Source organism: Pseudorasbora parva, chromosome 20 (genome assembly GCF_024679245.1).
Source record: "Pseudorasbora parva isolate DD20220531a chromosome 20, ASM2467924v1, whole genome shotgun sequence".
Classification (NCBI taxonomy): Eukaryota; Metazoa; Chordata; class Actinopteri; order Cypriniformes; family Gobionidae; genus Pseudorasbora; species Pseudorasbora parva.
This window is the reverse complement of record NC_090191.1, coordinates 17,728,809-17,750,824: the sequence shown is the minus strand read 5'-3', so window position 1 is coordinate 17,750,824 and position 22,016 is coordinate 17,728,809. Positions and strand designations below refer to the sequence as shown.

At 37.3% G+C, this 22,016-nt stretch overlaps 1 protein-coding gene across 2 annotated transcripts in view; it reads left to right on the top strand.

The window, feature by feature from the left end:
• zgc:171422 (uncharacterized protein LOC100001353 homolog) overlaps window positions 1–22,016 on the top strand; it is a 55,197-nt gene that overhangs the window by 18,801 nt on the left and 14,380 nt on the right. The window contains exon 4 of one of the 2 annotated variants that reach the window (XM_067427358.1): window positions 13,289–13,384. The exons of the other annotated variant lie outside the window; for it this stretch is intronic. Coding sequence (XP_067283459.1) covers window positions 13,289–13,384 — 96 coding nt within the window. The remainder of the gene's footprint in view (window positions 1–13,288; window positions 13,385–22,016) is intronic. 2 annotated transcript variants of the gene reach the window in all.

Here is a 22,016-nt window from a genome sequence, read left to right as displayed (position 1 = left end):
TTGTAATATTGTTTCTTTTGTGCAGGCCTATCCTATGATTTATCTCATAAGGATGCATATGGTTAATAATTAACGTTAGAGGTGAGCGGTAGTAAAAGCGTGGCGGTGATCAGCTTCAGCTCCTGCAGCAATGTGCAGCTAATAATGACTATGAGTGGGACTGTCATATTACACCACATTAATGAAAACACTATTGTAATAAAACATTGTGATTGTTAATTATTTGGGTTTATTTGCCGTGTGTTTCATGTGCGTTGATCCAGGAAGAGCGCGTGCACAACATGAGTCACGCATTCTGACTCGCGCGTGTAACTTAGTTCAAGTTCACTTGTGTATTCGCATCAGATTGTGCTGAAGTAATTTGTAATATTACATTTATTTTGTAACTTTATATATGTGATCAATCATAAAGGATGCGTTTCTTTTAGTGAAATAAAACGCACTAGCAAATGGCTTCAGTCAGTGATGGCTACCGGTTTTCATTCAGTGCTTCGGCTTTAGCGCATACAGAGCAATGCATAATAACGATGATTGGGACTGTCTAGGCTTGGGCGGTAATACGGTAAAATGGTATACCGCGGGATCTAAAAATAGCAACGGTATCAGTTTCAATACCGTCAAACCGTCAAAAAAAAAAACAGATCAACTTACATATTGCTGATCAACAATTAATTATTAAATATTTAATAAGTTGAACTAATTAAACTTTTTACATATTAAATACTATTTATTTATTAAATGCCTAAATATGTGATTGCGTTGTTGTGACAGCGTGGATGAGAGAGAGAGAGAGAGAGAGAGAGAGAGAGAGAGAGAGAGAGAGAGAGAGAGAGAGAGAGAGAGAGAGAGAGAGAGAGAGAGAAGAGAGAGAGAGAGAGAGAGAGAGAGAGAGAGAGAGAGAGAGAGAGAGAGAGAGAGAGAGAGAGAGAGAGAGAGAGAGAGAGAGAGAGAGAGAGAGAGAGAGAGAGAGAGAGAGAGAGAGAGAGAGACGACGAGTCGGGCACTGAGTTATTCGGTCTCGAAAAAGAACACAACTTCTGCAGTTTGGAAGTATTTTGGGTTTTGACGGTAAATACAGACGAGGCAATTTGCAAATTGTGCAACAAAAAGATGACCGCGAGAGATGGAAATACCTTGAACCTAAGGGCGCATATCCGAAACCACCATCCACTCACTGCTGCGTGGATGAAAAACCGAGCGCACCCTCGGACTATGCTGTAATATTGCCGAAGCCTTTTGTCACACAGCTGGCAATGTAAGCAATAAGCATGAACTCCACAAAAATCAAGTGGACATGGGACTCACAAAAAAAATGTCAATTGTCTCATAACGGTAAGCATAAAACGTGCAGAGAGTTTCTCAGGGGCAGGGGCTCAAATGTAAAAAAATAAAATAAAAATATAGGCCTATATATATATATATAAACCAAGCCAACAGTTTGTTGACGCTGTCTGAGCCTTACATCATAATGTTTTAATTATTCACGGTAATACCGTATACCGAGGTAAAATAGGGAGGAGGTTTGACGGTATCAAAATTTGGATACCGCCCAAGCCTAGGACTGTCATATTATATAACAGAAATGAGAACACTATTTTAATAAATGGTTGTAAAGTCATTGGGTTTAGGTGCCGTGTTCAGAGCGTTGTTCCAGGACGAGCGTCTCCCATTCTGAATATGAATATCAGCAACTCAATTCAAGTTCACTTGGGCATTTGCATAATTTTGTGAAGATATATAATTTGTAATATTTTATTAACTTTATATAAAGCTGATTAATCTCATGTAGGAAGCTTTTTGTTGAGTTAAATAACGTGCTAGCAAAGTTTCAGTGTAACTTACCAGTGTTGATTCAGCGCATCCGCTTCAGCTCACGCAGTTCAAACAGCAACGCACGACTAATAATAACTATGATTGGGACTGTCACATTACATAACATTAATGAAAACAATATTTTAATAAATCGTTTTGAATAAATTGGGTTTAGGTGACGTTTCAGCACGTTGTTCTTGCAAGTGCGTCCACAAATTCTGAATAACAGATCTGAGGCGGCGTTCGTGTTGTATTAGGCTACATGTTATATTTGGTTATTAAATAAGTCATTAAATTAAATAAAAAAATAACATTTTGCCCTTTGTTTAGATTTTAAAAAATCCTTCTCATTCATTTGGTGAAGAACATAGCGTTTTGAGCAGCATTGCACATAGGCCTACTGTCATGCTGTCAAGCCACTGCTGTAGACGCATATTGCAGTATTATGGTTAACGATTAATCGATTAATTGATCGTTAATTTAAACGACGATCGATCATGGGAATTTGTGAAAATTGACATCCCTAGTACAGAAAAAATATCCGTGGCTATAGATTTATAGCCACGGATATTTTTTCTGTACTAGGGATGTCAATTTTCACAAATTTTCATATCCGTAGCTATAAATGTCTTTTGCCATTTGAATAAGTTGGAAATGTCGGTCTAAATGTTGCGGGGATAGTTTGTGGCTGTTTATTCTTTTTATCAGCTTGTTTTCGGCGTAAATGAGTTGATTGACATGACATGAATTATTCCCGCTGCTGTACTACCATCATGTAGCAAATGCGACATACCGTTGTTTTTTTTAATCCATCACTCTTGCCAACACCATCATAGCTCACAGAGAATCCAAAGTTCACCAACACACCAGACTCGTTGGTTATTGGAGGATCTTCTATTCCTGGTCTGTTAAACGCAATAGCCATTTTGCCACGAGCATTCAGCGCGTACTGAGTAAGCGAGCACCTGACTGAGCAGTCTAAAAAATATTTGTTTTTTGTTTTTTTTCTCTTAGTCAGGGGCATTGCCTGTTACGTCGTTTTGGTTATTGGCTTCCTTGTTGAACGCATATTATATTTTACATACTTTTTTATTTTCCAAATCTAATTAATTAGACCAAGAACCGTTCGGTACGTAATGCGTACCGAACCGAAAGCCTCGTACCGAACGGTTCAATACGAATACGCGTATCGTTACACCCCATATATATATATATATATATATATATATATATATATATATATATATATATATATATATATATATATATATATATATATATATATATATATATATATATATATATATATATATATATAATTATACACAGTACACACACGTTATGTAAACACAAACTTTAACCGCAATTGACCGATTTGACATCACTGTGTTAGCTTTGTCACTGTAAACTTTTCAAGCGTGGGCACGACGGCATCGTTTGGTCTCTCATTCTTGTTTTTCGAACTGGTTCTTGTTTGTTTTATTACCAGCAATAGACAAAAACTTTTGGACATTGGTTCCTATGGTCCGTAACACACCAAGCTGTTGGTGAGCATCTGTCAGGCTATTTTTGTGGTGTTCCCCACATTGGCTATAGTCAGGCTCATGTCAGCAGCATCTGATTGGCTGTTCAGTTTCGTAAACAAGTCAGTGCATGAGAATAAGTACATTGTGCATATCAATATGCAAATATTTTCATAACACAAGTTGACTGGAATGAAGAAAGTTATAATTATAATTGATATTCAAAATGGTAAACATTTCCTGCCTTGTTTACGGTTTGTATATCTAGAGGGGCATACCTAAAGTGTTTTGCAGGAGTTGGCAAAATGAGAACATTTTAAAATCCTGCATTATAATTATACCAGATCTTTGTTAATGTACATAGACCTTTAATACAATTTAATGTTAGAAACTTTGCAAAGTTAGATGCCAGATATTTTTATTTTTAAATTAATTTATAATTCTGGATAATCAAGTTTTTTTTAAAGGTGCCCTAGAATGATTTCAAACCATATGTTAAATTGTTATTTGATATGTACATAAAGGGTATTTGGCTTATTTAAGGGCAAAAATTGTCCAAATACAGTTTTAAAGGGCCATTTACAACCCTATAAATTTTCCCTAGGGTGAAATGCTCTGTTTTTGCCTTATTTGGAAGAGTCATGAATATTAATGTTGAGCTCTGCTCTGATTGGCTTATTTCAATAGCTCACAGCACAGCAGTTCAGCTTGTGAGTCCTGACAGAACACAGACTGACTGAATGACACTTTAAGCAGGACATCTCAAATGGAGATTGATAAAATGCAGCTTACTTGTTTATTTGGTGTTTTCAGATCATCCGCGCATGAGAGAGCTTGCGTGTTTGCGGTTGCTAGATTTTAGTAATTAAATCCCCCAAATAGAGCTTTTCTGTAAAAAAAATTCCCTGTATATAATCCGGTGTTTTACCTAAACATGTCCAATCTGGTACCATACGTGACCTCGTCTGTGAAACCCCGGCTATAAAGTCGCAAAATTGAATTATGAGATAATGATTGTCAAAGTGCCATAGCCATAAAAATTACGAAAATAGGTCATTTGTGTTTATTGCTGTAAATGATAAATTATACCAAGGGATTTTAAATGCAATACTCAATTTTTAATTCATAACATTATAAATACTGAAAACATTATAAATATTGACAGTAGTCCTTTTTTTCCATGAACATAGCAAATACCGAACCATACAGATACCGTGAACCTGAAACTGTGAACCTAAAACCGTGATACAAACCGAATCGTGAGCAATCTGTACCGTTACACCCCTAGCGTGACGTATGCAAGGGGGTGCCACAAAATTAAGAACATTTTCAAAGGGCGCCATGACTGAAAAAAGGTTGGGAAACACTGGATTAATGAATTAAGTTAGATAACTTAATTCAGGCTATTTGACATGGCAGCACTTAAACGCGAGCAGGAACAGAAAATAGCTGATTGCTTAAACAGCTTTTCCAATATTAATCTCGGTGGAATTAGCCTGAATAATGATATAACCAGGTTTATTGAAGAAAGTGCAGGTTTGGAACAACATGAGGGTAAATAAAGGACAGAATTTTCATTTTTGGGTGAACTATCCCTCTTTTTTTTTTTTTACTCCAGTACTGTACTTAACGTTACATAGTAGCCCAGTAAAATAATTTAAGTTAGAGATTTTCTACTGAAATGTAATATATTAATTAATTTTATATATTTATTCATTTTTCCACAGATATTTAATTTTATTAATAAAGTTATACAAATAATTTCAATTAATTGATTTGGTTCAATTCATCCAATTCGTTTGAATGTTTTTGTGCTTTTTGGACATACGCATCATAATAAATAGTCCTGTTTTACAAAACTAAGAATTTTCCCATAAATGTGTCATATCACTGAAAATGGGAGAATCTCCGCTTTAATGTGGTATATGGCTCATAATCAGGATAATTATGCATCAAATGTGTTGTAGTTTTAAAAATAAGCTTGTGTTTACATTGTAATTTCTCAAAAACATGATATTCTGAGCCCGAAATTCAGCAAATCTTTAACGTAGCCATACTCAGTCAATATTAGGGGTGTCCATGGTTAACCGATTAACCGTTAAAAATTGCGTAACCGAGTGAAACATTTTGCTTGGTTAAGTGGCGTCAATGACGTGCTTTGAATTTAGTTGTAATATATTTTTGCACCAGAGACCGCCAGAGCGCTCCCAGACATTTGTAATATCCACAAGAAGAAGTCATGACCAGCTTAGTTTCTAAGCGAGCAAAGAAAAGTAGAGCGTGGTGGGAGCACTTTAAAATTGAGAGTGACGGGGCAAAATGTAAGTATTGCAATGCAGTGCTTGCCTCATTTTTCAGGCTATAAGTCGCTCCGGAGTATAAGTCGCATCAGTCAAAAAATGCGTCATGAAGAGGAAAATAACAAGTCGCACTGGACTATAAGTCGCATTAGGGCAGAAGCAGAGCGGGAGCCGCGCGCACTGTGCATAACGGATCAGAAGAAAGGAAGTTTGAAGTGAGAAACTTGTGAGGGACTAGCATAAAGCAGACGTTACTTTAACTGTAATGAAGAAAACAAAAAAAGCTAATTGCGGACTGAAAGCAAGATGGCCAGAGCTGAAGGAACGAGTCCACAGATGCTTGAACTCTGCCGGGAGAGGCTCAGCCGCGCAAGTCAAAAGCTGTGTGAATCATTCTCGGCTGCATATTTTACTACATGCCCTAATCATGCAGGCACCCTCGCGGCCACTTGCATTGCTCGTGAACTGGAGCGCGCATCTCATCCTAATTTAACGAAACTCAGCGTAGGCCTCACAGACATGAAATATATCTTAAGAAAGCTCGAAATGTCTTTTAACAATTTAAAACGAAAAGAAATAGGCTACTCTCTTATTAGGTAATCCATGATGTGCATTTCTCTCTATAGGCGCGTTCACTACGGAGATGGCGGTCGTCAAATTATTAAACTAAAAATAATAACCCTGACGCACACTATGGTTAACCGAGTATTAACCGCTAAGGGCATCGGTTAACGGTTAATGAAAAACTTGAAAATATTAGTCAATATTAGTCAGTATTATATACTAATATATTACTGTATATGTGGCAATATTACAGCCCTAGTCAATATTAGAGATATCAAGGTTATATTTTAACAGAATGTTCTTTACATTATGTAGGATGATTTTATGTAGAAAACAGTGAATCACAAACAAATTACTTTAGCTGGGTTTTCACAGACAGGATCACATATGCACGCGAGCTCTCTCTCTCGCGCGCGGATGATCTGAAAACCCCAATAAACAAGTAAGCTGCATTTCGGCAATCTCCAATTGAGATGTTCTGCTTAGTGTCATTCAGTCTACATTTTAGACTCGTCTTTTTCGTCAACGATATTGCATGTTTATATAACGGAAGTCACAATGTAGGCTCCGCAATGACTGTGATGTACTCTGAACAAGCATGTGAAAACATCATAGGCCTACTTTAGTTCTCAAAAATATAAATATATAACTTATATATTTTTACAAAATGAATAGTCATTTTAACTTATATGGTGGAAAAGGTAACGTTTGTTTGAAGGATCGAGTGAACTATCTGTAAACAACATATCTACGTTTGTATTTTGTAATACTTTTGTATTACAATAACCTTTGTCATTAGACACTATTTAGTTTTGTATTGTACTTGGAATTTCTTATTGTTACTGTACTAGCATCTTGTGTCATCTGGCAATGCGGTCTCTCTAAGAAACTTTCAATTTAATCAGAAATTGTTTAAACAGCTAGTCAATAATCACAGAAAATCATTACTCACTGCTTGCAGGAATACAGTTGCCTTTTTCTTTAGTTTTAGGGTGCATTCACACTTGTCATGTTTGGTTCGATTAAAACGAACCCTGGTGCGATTGCTCGGTTAGTGCGGTTCATTTGAACATATGTGAACACTGCCATCCGAACCCTGGTGCGCACCAAACAAGCGGACCGAGGCCGCTATAAAAGATGGGTCTCGGTCCGCTTCCAAACAAACTCTGGTGTGGTTCGGTTGATATATGAACGCAACACGGACCAAAGACATGTAAACGAACCAAAAACCGGACGTAATGTCACAAGATGCGACGCATAGTCAGCTGATTTGACGACACGGAAAGATCGATGTATCCAAAATGAGTAACGTTAACGTTAGAGGGCAAACGTGGAGCAACGAGGAGGTGCCTCATCAATATTTGGTCAGACGAGCGTGTTTCGAAAATGCTAGAAAAAACGCACAAAAAGCATACCTGGTTTTTCTCATCAAATGTTGCCCATACAGACGACAGAACGGCCGTTTCTTTTGCATAAGAGATGCCCGTCTCTTTTCTGCACAACGGAGGAGATGCTGCTGTTTTGAATGTTTTGAACATTTTATGAGCTCTTCATGAGTTCTCTGCCGGTAAAAATAATGCCATATGTACACGCATACAATGACCGCGTTTAATCCAGCACACAGCGTTGTTTTGAACATTTTATGAGCTCTTCATGAGTTCAGCTGGTAAAAATAATGCCATATGTACACGCATAAAATGACTGTGTGTAATCCAGCACACAGCATTGTTTTGAATGTTCGGTAAGCAAGCTCCTGCGTCATATAAGCCGACCAATCAGGTTGTTACCATCTCCCTATGCCTTTGGTTCGGTAACTTTAGGTTCGCTGTTAAAAATGCCAGTGTGAACGTTAAGCGGACCAGGACTATATGTTTTGTTTTTGTTTTTTGGTCCGGACCAAACTAACCGAACTACAAGTGTGAACGCACTAAGACGCTGAGTGACGCTTGCTTGAAATGGGCCGAACAACCGAACGATTTTGAAATAAATTGTTGTGGTATCTGATTATAATAAACCTCAACCATGACTGTTGACATAAAGTCCTCACGTCTCCTGCACAGCCTGAACATGATGTGTCATGAAAGCCATTTTTGCTATCCTCAAGTGTCTTTGCAGTCCCGATGATTCGGCTGCGTCAGTTCCGCCTGACAATGCACTTGTTTGGACAGATGCAAATGTTTGGGCATAGGTGCATATAAATGACCCTCAACGCTTGCGTCACGGTTGGGTTTATGTTGAGAAGCACTTATTTTTCCGTGGTGTTTCGTTGCAAGGTTAATTCAATTTTTTATTCTAGGGCACCTTTAATAGAGATCACTGTTCTCCCATGATTCTGAAAAATAAAAAATACATTAGACAACTAAACATAATTAATTTTAATTTACTTGAGGTTCTGACAAAAAAAGAACCTCAATAAAAGAACCTTTTTTTTTTTTGGATTGCACTTCAATTAAGGTGTGGTTATGAGTACATCAGATGACCCCCTTCACCATCTCTTATATTGGGACACTAGTCAAAGACTTTTACCTTGGCTGCATGAACAAAGGAGGCTGTTCAATAATTTAGAATGAATGTTAAGTGGGGAAAGTGGCAACTGATTTATCTGAAAGATTAGTCTCTGAAGTCTTTGGAAAGAAGTTTGGTTAAGTAATATTTGCGCTCCGCATGGTTGAATAAGCAATTCGATGGTGATGTCGTCTTCCACTGGTTGTGCTGGGTGGCAATGCAGTGGAGAAAAAAGCTGGAATCTGTTTCAACAGTCATGAACATGAAGATCTGTGGGATGCTGATCTCCTGAAGCACCAAAAGGTCCTCATATCTGGAACACGCAGATGAGGCCTTGAAGTACGTACAGAAGGTCCTTAATCTGGAACATGCAGAAAAAGGAACCTTCAAGTAAAGGTTTGCTCTCCTGAGCACAACCTTGTTGCAAATGTCTCTGTGTGTCTTCTAGCTCTCTATGTTGTAAAACCGTGATGCTGTAGTCTTCACTCGCTCGACTAAATCTCTGAAGGACATAGTTTTTGTTAATGTCTCTTTCCTCTACAAAATTCAGATACTTGGATCTTTTGTCATCTCTTTGGATAAACCAGAGACTGCTTTGATTGCTCGGTCAAGAATTTTTGGTTGCTCTGTCACAGTCTTATCCTTGCTGGACAGACTCAGAACAAGGAGTGTCTCTTGAAAGGGTACCTTTAGTCGCCTTTTGATGAGGAAGAAGAATGCAGTTTGGCACTTCTCCATTCCACCTATTATTGTCATCATAGGTGCATGTCCACTGTGAGACATAATCTAAAAAAATAAATAATCAGAAATCACAATATATGATTTATTTATTTGTATGATACAGCTGCAAATAAGTATTTAATTATAGATATATTTACAATTCTATCAAACAGAAACAAAGGCCAAAAATTGTTTATTTACCTCAAACTGTCTTTGCAGAACACAATCCTGGCTCGCTCTGTCTCTCCAACAATTTCTTCCGCCATAATCTTTTTTCTTTTTCTCCACAAATCAGCGCACCTACAATTTGAAGCAAACTTTGTGCAGTTTATCATTTTTAATAACAATTCCAAGTCTCGCGCGAGAACTCCGGTCTGACGCACATGTGATCTAGCATTGTTTACTTTTCACATCGCACGTGTAGTTGGGAAACGTAGTTTGCGCACTGGAGAGAGTGTTGTCCGCGATTTCTTCCTGTTCAGTCATGCAGTGTGAACTCTTCTGTCATCAAACCATTGTGCAGTGTGAACACAGCAGTGACTGAATGTGATCAAGTTTGAAAATCGTGCAGTCTGAACTAGGCTTAAGAAAGGTGAGAAATCAGCCCATAACTACACGGGAGGATCTGGTCAATGACCTGAAAAGAGCTGGTACCACTGTTTCCAAGGTTACTGTTGGTAATATACAAGACGTCATGGTTTGAAATCCTGCATGGCACGGAAGGTTCCCCTGCTTAAACCAGCAGATGTCCAGGCCCGTCTTAACTTTGCTTTAACCATTGGGTTTGATAACCATTTGGATGTTTCAGAGGAGTCATGGGAGAAAGTCATGTGGTCAGTTGAAACCAAAATATAACTTTTTGGTCAAAATTCCACTAAACGTGTTTGGAGAAAGAAGAATGATGAGTACCATCCCATGAACGCCATCCCTACTTGTGAAGCATGGGGGTGGTAGCATCATGTTTTGTGGGGCGTTTTTCTACACGTTTTAGGTCGACTACACTGTATTAAGGAGAGGATGACTGGTTCATGTATTGTGAGATTTTAGGGAACAACTTCCTTCCCTTAGTTAGAGCATTGAAGATTGGTCGAGGCTGGGTCTTCCAACATGACAATGACCCGACGCACACAGCCAGGATAACCAAGGAGTCGCTCTGTAAGAAGCATACCAAGGTTCTGGCATGGCCTAGCCAGTCTCCAGACCTAAACCCAATAGAGAATCTTTGGAGGGAGCTCAAACTCCGTGTTTCTCAGCGACAGGCCAGAAACCTGACTGATCTAGAGAAGATCTGTGTGGAGGAGTGGACCAAAATCCCTTCTGCAGTGTGTGCAAACCTGGTGAAAAACTACAGGAGAGGTTTGACCTCTGTAATTGCAAACAAAAAAAGGCTACTGTACCAAATATTACCATTTGATTTTTTTGAGGTGTTAAAATACTTATTTGCAGCTGTATCATAAAAATAAATAGTTAAAATATCACACATTGTAATTTCTAGATTTATTTTTTTTAGATTATGTCTCTCACAGTGGACATGCACCTACGATGACAATTTCAGATTTGTTTCCCCTCCATGATTTCCAAGTGGGAGACCTTGCAAAATAGCAGTGTGTTCAAATACTTATTTCAAATACTTATTATGTGTATAATATAAATGTTTGTGTGTGTATATATGTGTATATATATATATATATATATATCACTGTATGGACAAAAACAATTGTGCACCATTCCTTCAAGCTAATATATATATATATATATATATATATATATATATATATATATATATATATATATATATATATATATATATATATATATATATATAATAATATATATTAGGGCCGGGACTCGATTAAAAAAATTAATCTAATTAATTAGAGGCTTTGTAATTAATTAATCGCATTTTAATTGCATATAAATATTTGACCTGAGAACAATGAGAAGTAATTTTTCATCCTTTCGTTTTTTTAAAACAAAATTTCCCATCCACGGGGCCAAGCAAAGCAGTCATCAGCTTCTTCGTTCATGTTCACTCATGCCCTGCGTCTCAATCAGCTCCCTAGTTCACTACTCAGGGCACTGACCAGGACATAAGTCAATGGGCTGACTCCCTGATCAGTGCCCTGACTACTGAACTAGGGAGCTGATTGAGACGCACCCATGGTTTGTTGTTGTCGTGAGACCGGAGCGAGCGCTAGTTGGTGTTCCAGTATAATCGGTCCGTCGAAACTCATTCATTGAAAAACGTTTCGCGGAAATTTTTTTTTTTGCGTAATTAATTAACGCGTTAAAGTCCCGGCCCTAATAAATATATATATATATATATATATATATATATATATATATATATATATATATATATATATATATATATATATATATATATATATATATATATATATATATATATATATATATATATATATATATATATATATATATATATATATATATATATAGACAAAAGTCTTGTCGCTTATCTATTTTCTAGAAATACCTGATATTAACCTGACTTTTAATTAATTAATTAATTAATTGGTGTTAGAAATGGCTCATATGAAAAGCTAAAACCCTCCCAAATGATGTTTAATGCACTGAAATAAATAATTTTCATAGAAAAAATATTTATCATTTAATCAAGACAGAAAGGTCAAATTTTGGCAAGACAAAAGTTTTGTCACCTATACAGAAATTGAACAAATTTACTACAAATACAAAAATATGTCAGCAAATTAAGTTGTGGTGCTGTGAGATCCAAATTTAATATCTTGTATGACTTCCATGAGCTTGAAGGACTGCATTCAGGCGGTTTGGCAAGGATTCATACAATTTATTGATGAAGTCATCAGGAATGGCTAAGAAAGCAGTTTTGCATGCCTCCCAGAGTTCATCAATATTCTTTGGTTTCGTCTTCCATGCATCCTCTTTCATCCTACCCCACATATGCTCAATGATGTTCATGTCTGGTGACTGGGCTGGCCAATCCTGGAGCATCTTGTCGGTTTTTGTCGGCATCGGTTTTTCAATTGTCTTTTGTTTAGTGCTGGCTTCTGGGCACTGATTCGACCATGGAGGACATTTCGAGACAGAATCCGACGAACAGTTCTGGTTGACACAGGGACTTCAGGTGACCAGGTCTCGTGGGGCTCTACTGCAGTGGAAAATGGGCTGGCCTTGGATTTTTGAGCCAACAAACAGTCCTCTCGAGCAGTTGTCTTGCGGGGTCTGCCTGACCTGGGCTTGTCAAACACGTCTCCAGTCTCTTCAAATCTTTTTTTAATCCTCTGTACTTGACGCTGAGACGCATTGAAGGTGTCTGCCAAATCAGCAGTGGATATGGTCTTCAGCCTCTTGATAATCAAAAATTTAGTCTCAGGGTGAATCTTAGGCATGTTTGCAGAGGTCTAGTTGCAGTTGATGTGAAGGTCTAGCGTTCTGGGGTTCTTTTTATACACACTTGAGACCTAATTGATCCATTATTAGTCACAGGTGAAGCTCATATGACAAGGTGACAACACTTATGTCTTTGCAAAAATTGACTCAATGGGCTTTACCAAGCTGTGAATATTAGAATACTTTTTGAAAGTTTAGTTTTTCACTGAAACATTATCACAAAAGCTGGTGGGATTAAAATGAGCCATTTCTTGTAAAAAAAAATCTTGATTAGAAATATATTTCAGCTGCACTTTAGGTCAATTTGTACACAAGCGACAAGACTTTTGTCAATGACTGTATGTATGTGTATATATATATATGTGTATATATAATATATATATATATATATATATATATAATAAAATCGTGTGTGTATGTGTATAATATATATATATATATAGCATATACAGATATATTACCTGTCCACAGGTGAGTGACACAGACATGGAGAGCTTACAAGACAGCGTACTTCAACTCGTTCTGAGCTTGCTAGAGGACTCCATGAAAAGAGCATACTTCTTTCAGGTCAGTGCCTTCAAGGTCCATTAGATGTACTTCAGATGGTCAAACACTCTTAACACTCTTTGGTACACTTTGCACTGCGGTGCAGTATGAAAGGTTCCAGGTGAAGTCATTTTATGTGTGAAATGTTCCAAATGAAAAAACATGCATGTATAGATGTATACGTGATATGTTTGCTGTCAGAATAGGAATTTGCGGAGGAAATTTGCAGAGGGCCCTCATGCTGGAACAATAAAAATGCTGTCAGGTGTTTTTTTTACCCCTGATACATAAGGTCAGGAATCAGATAAAATTATAATTGATTAAGCTTATCGCATCATGTGCATGCATTTCAATGTGATTTTTAAACCATTCAAGTGCAAATAGACGAGTGAAAAACATTCGGTATGGTGTACAAATACTAAGTTGAAATCCTTTGTTGCGTCGTCATGCTTGAATGGATGAATATCCAAAAAATTGTGAAAAAATCCTTGTGAACAACATTTGGTTTATTCTATGTAAACAATGTACATAGGGCTGGACGATATGGCCAAAATTTATATTACGATATATTTCTTAATTTTGGTCGATACGATATAATTTCGATATCGATATGAACTATATAAAAGCTTTAGAAAAACTACCAAGAACTGCCACAAAGGATTTCTGTCTACAAACTTCTGAAAAATGAATTTGCCAAGTCTATGAAACCTCCTCCTATAAAACTATATAATATTTTAGAAATAAAACAGTACAAATAAATGAATGTTCACCTTTTATTTGTATTTAGCCTTTATACGAACAAGAAATGTGAAATCACCGTCAAATAAACAAGACTCTCACTTTGCAGACGCAGTTTATTGAGCATTTTTTTTTTAAGTTTTAAATTTCAGTGAAGAACGATTCATAGCGCTATATTCTCCTTTTATGCAAAACTATACCTTTATCTACTGATGCACAAAAAATAAATAAAAGAAGACTCAATTCAGTGGCCTATTTGTGCTCTGTTTGAGATGAGTGCACGCTGCTTTTTGCAAGGCTTTAACAGGAGCAAATGATACATTTTCGTGAAGCCATGTCTGACCGTCTTTCACAAGCTTTGAAAGGTAATTTAAACGAGAATGAACGCATTGGTGTTAATACATGACATTGTGTGCAAATGTGGAAAGTAGGCTATTAAAACAAATGTGCCACTTGCCTCTTACATAAATAGTCTACGTGGATTATTTTTAATGCTTGGCATCGTATTGTTAGACATTAGATTTATGTATCTATGTCGATGTATTGTTACACCCCTAGTCGGCACCTCTCCGGCACATTTTGCAGCACACTGAAACCTGAAGTTTAATATCAGATCTTAAAGGGTTACTTCAGCGATTAGCATATGGCTTTGTATCAGTAGAAACCCTGGAGTATATTCAAATTATTGTGCTTTTCCCCCTCATATCTCCCTGAGACAAGAGATTTATGCATTTTATTTCTGGAAAAATTCCTCCTATGATGCAAATTGACGATTTTTGCATCATAGGAGGAATGTTTGCCCAAAGGCTAAAGACTACAGCCAGCAGAGGGAGCCATTTCCGCATGTTTTGAATCCGCGCATGGGGGATGGGCGATAACACTCAGCTGACAGGGAGAGATCAGCTGGCAGCTACAGGAACTCATTTAAACGGAGCTATGTTGAGCAATGTAAGTCTTTTAACTTCTCAAATTAATTTCTATGAAAGTTAAGCTTGTAAAGGCATAAACTGAAACGCGCCAGACTGAACTCGCGTTGTGAATGTATGCCGCGAGTGTAGTCGCGATTTACCTCAGCTCTCATCACTCGTGCAGTTAGTGCTCAGTGCTGTGATACTCGCGCGGTGACTCACTCATTATATTGAACACACACGTTCAGTTTTTAATTGTAGTGTCTCCTCTAACTGAGTCACTGTAATCAAGTTGGTGGCGTTGGGAATGGCCTCACAGGGCAGTGAAGCATTCTGGGAATTGTAGTCTTTCATCCCCATGGGACAAAAATACATTTTCTGTCTTTTCTCAGTCTAGAAGACACCAAATTCAAAAATAATTTCACATTTCTACTGCATTGATGACTCAGTTTGAATACAGATTCATCTTCCCAGCGCTGAAGTACCCCTTTAAGCCCCATTCGCACGGGACTCGTATTATCTGGGGACCTCTGGTGATTTGTAATAATTGCAGAGAATGTCTGTGATCTTAATCCCGTGCGAGTCGGCCATGTCTGTAATTTGTAAAGTAAAAACTCCCCCGCAAATTAGCCTTCCTACCATATTTCGCCAAACACCGAGGTCCTGTGATAACATTAGTCCCATGCGAATCGACATCTCTGTGATTTGGCCAGGATTAGGCGGATTGAATATACTTTTTGCAAGATTTTTTTCTTCCTGTGAGCATTTCTATCTTTATCTTTCACGAAGAATAAAGTCTGCATTCATAATGCGCACCGTTCAGTCATTCCCGTGCAGCCGCGCCCACACGGATTATACTTTCACTTTAGAATGAGTATCAATTTGAGAGTAATCTGATTGAATGGTGTGTTTAATATTAACATCAATACTGTTCTTAATGAAAAACATAACAGAACAGTATAGTACAATGACAATCTTGTTTAAATAGGCGCTTTTAGTTTTGAAACTGAATCTTCTGCCGTATATTGTCAGCTTCTCATTTGTGATAAATGAAATCTGATTCCTGCCGAGGTCTAAGCTCAGTTCATGGCGTCTGTTCACTAACTGAACGAAATTATATTTATTTATTAGGCTACTGTAAAATAATCAAAAAGATATTAATGTCTGTTTATGATTTCGTACAGCTATCTATAACGAAGACTTGACATCATATCCGGGAGAAGTCAGTAAATTCGAGTAAAATCACAGGCTTTGCTTATCCCGTGCGAATGCGCCACGCAAAACTCAGATGTGGGGGAGTAATTTCTAAATCACAGAGGTCCGTAGATAATACTAATCCCGTGCGAATAGTGCTTTAGATAAACGAACCACTTCCACGCCACTAAAGAAAGTTAGTCTTTCTTCTCTTATCAACTATTTATTTCTCCTTACATGTGGAAGCTCGTTCAGTCACATTTGTGTTGCGGTCAGGGAAACTCTTTTTGTAGCTAAAACGTGCTGTGTTGGATCTATCAGCCTACTACTGCTGCTGAGCACTGGCGTGTCCGTGGTGTACGTCATCACGCAAGAAGCCAATCGTGTTCTGCTCTTTCTGATGGCATGTGCCCTGAACGTCAGTCATATCGAAATATCGGAAATGTTTAAAAATCATATCACCCTTATTGAAAAAAATTATATCGCGATATATATTGATATTGAATTATTGTCCAGCCCTAAATGTACGTAGTAAAAGTAAACGCACATAACAGTATATTGGATCTATGCATTCAGTCTTAAAGGGACAGCAGTAGCGCTTTTAATTTTAGGGCAGTAATTTTTTTGATTTGATTAACTCGAGTTAATTGAATCAAAAACAATCCTCGAGGCAAAATCATCTGCCTCGACGCTTCGCTTAGTCCATTTAACTTCACACAGATGTTGCAGAAAGACATTTTTTGTGTAAGGAATCAGAGTATGAGCGGATTGTGGTTATATCCGCGGTTCAGTTGTATTAACATCCCAAAAATTGCAGGTGGATGAGAGAAATCGTTAATATGTTGATTTTAATAAAGACGTGGAACTCTCATTTCACGCTAAAAAGCAATAAATGCGTGTCGTTCTTCAACTTTCGTTTTCAGCTCATGTCGAGATCAAAGACAATGCGTGAGAGAGAGAGAGCGGGCATCAGCACTGGTAATATCATTTAGTATCGCTGTTTTTAAATGAAGACAACTGTGTTGAGCTTCAGGATGCGACGCTGAACATTTAAGTTTCATTTGCTGGAGTACACGCGTCAGCTGAGGAGATACGAGCAACTCCAAACACATGAACACGATGGAGTTTGCAGCTTTGCACATGGATCACCGTCATTGTGATGTGTGTGAAATCTTTAATGAGACTATATCCTACTTGATAATATCTTCGAAATGCACCATTAGATGTTCTCAATGCTAGGCACAACAAACATCAGAACAAGCTGTAAGGCACGCTGCATGAGCAGCACTTGTGTTTTCAGAGCTGCGTGCTTTCATTGATTTGCTTAATTGAAATATCACACTTTAATCATATTTATAGTTACTAATTTAAAACAAGCTGTGTTACAATGATGAGTGATTAGCTCAAAAGATCTGCATGTGTGATGTACTTTACCTGAATTAAACATATCTCGCGTTTGATCACGTTCTAGCGGTTATTCCGCTGTGTGATGTATAGGTTGTCGACCCTGGTTTATGTAAATGTAATTTCGCCATATACGTTTTTTGTTAAGCAACCTACTTCAGTGTAGCTAATATGTGACGATAGCATAGTGCATTATTGTTATTTATATTACCATTATTTAGATTTATTGGTTGTAGGTTTAGTTTTAGATTGAACTAGGTTTACCTTTTTAAAGTAATTTGAAATAGTTTTATATAATATGTAGGGGTGTAACGGTTCACAAAATTCACGGTTCGGTTCGATACGATACACTGGTGTCACGGTTCGGTTCGGTACGGTTCGGTATGTTTTAGATACAGCAAAAAGAAAAAATTGGCAGATATTACCTTTTTTATTATTATTTTATTAAAACTAACAAAGTATGATTTTTTTGTTGTTGTATGATTTTACCCATCTTCTATGTAGTTACAGGAATAAGACATTAGCTCTTTACATGCGGTGCGTGTTGCGTTGCGTGTGCGTTGCAGGAGCCCCACACCCTGTAGTGCTTTACATATGCTGCGTTTGATGTCCGCAACTGATCTGCTGTTGCATATCACAAACACAGCCTTTATTAATTTTTTTTTATTTAAAATCCAAAAGTTTTTACTGAACATGCCTCGTCAGAATTCCAATTTTCTTTGTTTACTCTTTAATAGAAGTCAGGTTACGTAGCCTACTACATTTAAACAACATTTTATTAAATTCATTTATTCATATTTATATACTTTAGATTTAGCTCACACAAGTGGCAAAACATTTAAACATAGTTTATAGCCTTAAATCACAAACATTTTAAATTAGAAACTTACAATAGTCTATTCAAAACAGCCGACTCTCTTTACTTTCGTTTTTACACCCTTTTAAAAGAAATCCTGCAGGCCAAAAAGAACTTTGCTTTTCACCTCCAAGAAAGTACGAGTGCTATCCATTATGGCACTTTTTTTTTAACCTAAATGCCAGGTAAGGTGTCGTTTTGTTGCTTTACTTGAGAAAAAAAAAGCCATGTGTTGACTTTGAAACAAGAGTATATTTTAAATGAGATGCATCTTTGGTGAAATTACTAGATTTTCGCGTCAGTACATGTTTATTTTAATGCGAACAATGTTCTATCACTTTAATGCAGCAACGCAGCGCAGCAAAAAATAGACTCGGTACGAAAACGATCCGCCGCACTGCTGCAGACGCACCGCACCTGGAACGGACTGACGGACAGCAACGGCGTGCAGTTTGAAAGCTGTCATCCGTTAACATGGGTACGGAAAAAAATACGCACCGCACGCGCACTGCAGACGGAGTATGTGTGAAACGGGCGTTGGGTCTCATATCCGCGGCTATAAATGGACCACTCGCTGCGGTGATGTCTTTTGCCATTTGAATAAGTTGGAAATGTCTGTCTAAATGCTGCGGGGATAGTTTGTGGGATAGTTTGTGGCTGTTTCTCCTTTTTATCGTCTTGTTGTCGGCGTAAAGACAACAAGATCGTATTGTTGTCGGCTTTGATTGACATGACATGAATTATTCCCGCTGCTGTACCATCAGCAAATGCGACATACCGTTGTTTTTTAATCCATCAATCTTGCCAACACCATCATAGCTTACCAAGAATCCAAAGTTCACCCAAACACCAGACCTGTTGGTTATTGGAGGATCTTCTATTTCTGGTTTGTTAAACGCAATTGCCATTTTGCCACGAGCATTCAGCGCGTAGCCTACTGAGTAAGCGAGCACCTGACTGAGCAGTCTAACATATTTGGTGTTTTTTTTTTTCTTTCACTTCGGCGGTGTCAGGGGCATTGCCTGTTATGTCGTTTTGGTTATTGGGCTACCTTGTTGAACGCATATTATTATATTTCACACACTTTTTTATTTTCCAAATCTAATTAATTAGTCCAAGAACCGTTCGGTACATAATGCGTACCGCGTACCGAACCGAAAGCCTCGTACCGAACGGTTCAATACGAATACGCGTATCGTTACACCCCTAATAATATGGCAATTGTATGCTTTAAATTATTTTAGTTTCACAGTTATTAATGTATGCAATTTCAGCAATAAAACTTTATTTTTCTAAAAAGAAAACAAATTAGATGTTAATTTTAAGATACCCATCTTATTGTCTCTTATTGCTCTTTAATAAAGAAAAATGTAATTATAATATGATTAATCGATCGATTAAGTGGTAGATTAATCGATTACAAAAAGAATCCATAGCTGCAGCCCTAGACAGCAGCCTAATATTCCTCTCTGTGACTTGTGTCATTAGCCGCGTTTCCGTTACAGATTAGCGCAAATCTTTTGCGATATTTTCAAAATGTCGATAAACTATTGTGAAATGACAGCGTTTCCATTTACCACAGTTATGTGACTGAAACTTATTATTTTCCTCTCGCAATATGTAATTCCAAAAATTATGCCACCTATGTTGGTAGGTTTGTATATCCATTCCACCGTACTAGCCATTATTTTTAATGGGAGATGTGTGTGTTATCCAAGCATTAATGGCAAGGAAAGACCCTTATAGGGCGTTTTCCCCTCAGATCTGCTTCAAGGTCTTCATGATAATGTGGAATTTCTGTGTTTCAAATTCTGTGTTTCTATGTTTCATGTCTTCTGTCAAAACAAACTGCGCCATCTGTAAATAATGATCGACATTTACGCACGCCAGGTTATTGTGACGTATTGTCACAAATAGAGAAGAGCAAAATGTTTGAATTTGCATGGTCGTAACTCAGTTTATTATTTTTGTACCACTTTAACTTATTATTTTGGCCTGAAATTTTGTTTGTTAGAAATATGAACTGAATTTAGAAATGCTTTTGAAACAAAAAACTTTGCGTTTAATAAACAAAATACATTTTTGAAATAAAGACAGCGCTTGAATGCATGCAAAATCCATTCCCCGAGTCCACTGACTTTAAAAAAAAAAAAAATTAGTGTACACAAATAAAAGTAGACATTTTATTTTATTATGTTTTGAACTTCTCTGTATGGCTAAAAATTACGGAGTATTGGGAGTTGTTTCTGCTGTCTTAAAGAGGAAAAAAAAAATTCACCTTTGTCAGCTGTGGGTTAAAGTGATAGTTCACCCAAAAGTGAAAATTCTGTCATCATTTACTTAACTTCAAGTTGTTCTAAACCTGTATGAGTTTCTTTGTTCTGCTGAACACAAAAAAAGATATTTGGAAGAATGTTTGTAACAAAGCAGAGAGAACAACCATTCACTATCATAGTAGGGCAAAAAACACTATGGTAGTGAATGGTTGTTTCTCTCTGCTTTGTTGCAAACATTCTTTAAAATATATTTTGTGTTCAGCAGAACAAAGAAAGTCATACAGGTTTGGAACAACTTTAGGGTGATTAAATGATGACAATTAATTTTTGGGTGAACTATCCCTTTAAAGAAAACATAACCTAGCTAATAAACTATTTAGGCCTAAATATTAGCCTATATTATTTTAATTTCATATGTTGAGACTTGGGGTCACACATGATTTTGACCACTTCGAGTTTTATTTTCTAGAATGTATTTCAAATTAATTTAGTTTTATATAAATTGTATGTAATTTTGATAAATGTTTCATCAACTAATTACCTGTATATTAAAGGTCCCGTTCTTCGCGATTCCATCTTTCAAACTTTAGTCAGTGTGTAATGTTGCTGTTAGAGCATAAATAATACCTGTAAAATTATAACGGGTATAATTTTTAGCTCAAAGTTCAATTCCAAACGAGATATTTTATTTAACAGAAGTTTCCTTTCAAAGCCTACAGCGAACGGCCGGTTTGTACTACAGCAGGAAGTGCAGGGATGTAATGACATCACTAGAACCGTTTGTTGACTAAGCCCTCCGCCCACAAGAACACGCAAAATAGGGGGCGTGGTCTCATTGCTCTCCCATGTGGAGAAGAGCGCGCATTCAGCGCTTGCATCTCCCCGTTATGGTAAGAGGCGGGACCTTTCCGGGCAAAGTGCGCTAAGCTGCTGTCCAATCACAACACAGGAAGCGCTAACCTAATCAGAACTCGTTATGCCTTTCTGAAGGAGGGACTTCATAGAAGAAGGAAATCATCAGGCTGTTTTTAGGACAGAGGAATGTAAGGCTGAACCTATAGCGTATAGGCCTTTATGTAAGGCAGAACCTATAGTGTATTTCTGTTTTAAAGGTGCCCTAGAATGAAAAATTTAATTAACCTTACCATAGTGAAATAATAAGAGTTCATGGACATCACATGCTGTGAGTCTCAAACACCATTGCCTCCTCCTTCATATGTAAATCTCGTGAACACCAGGGAAAAATAAGTGCTTCTCAACATAAACCCAACCGTGAT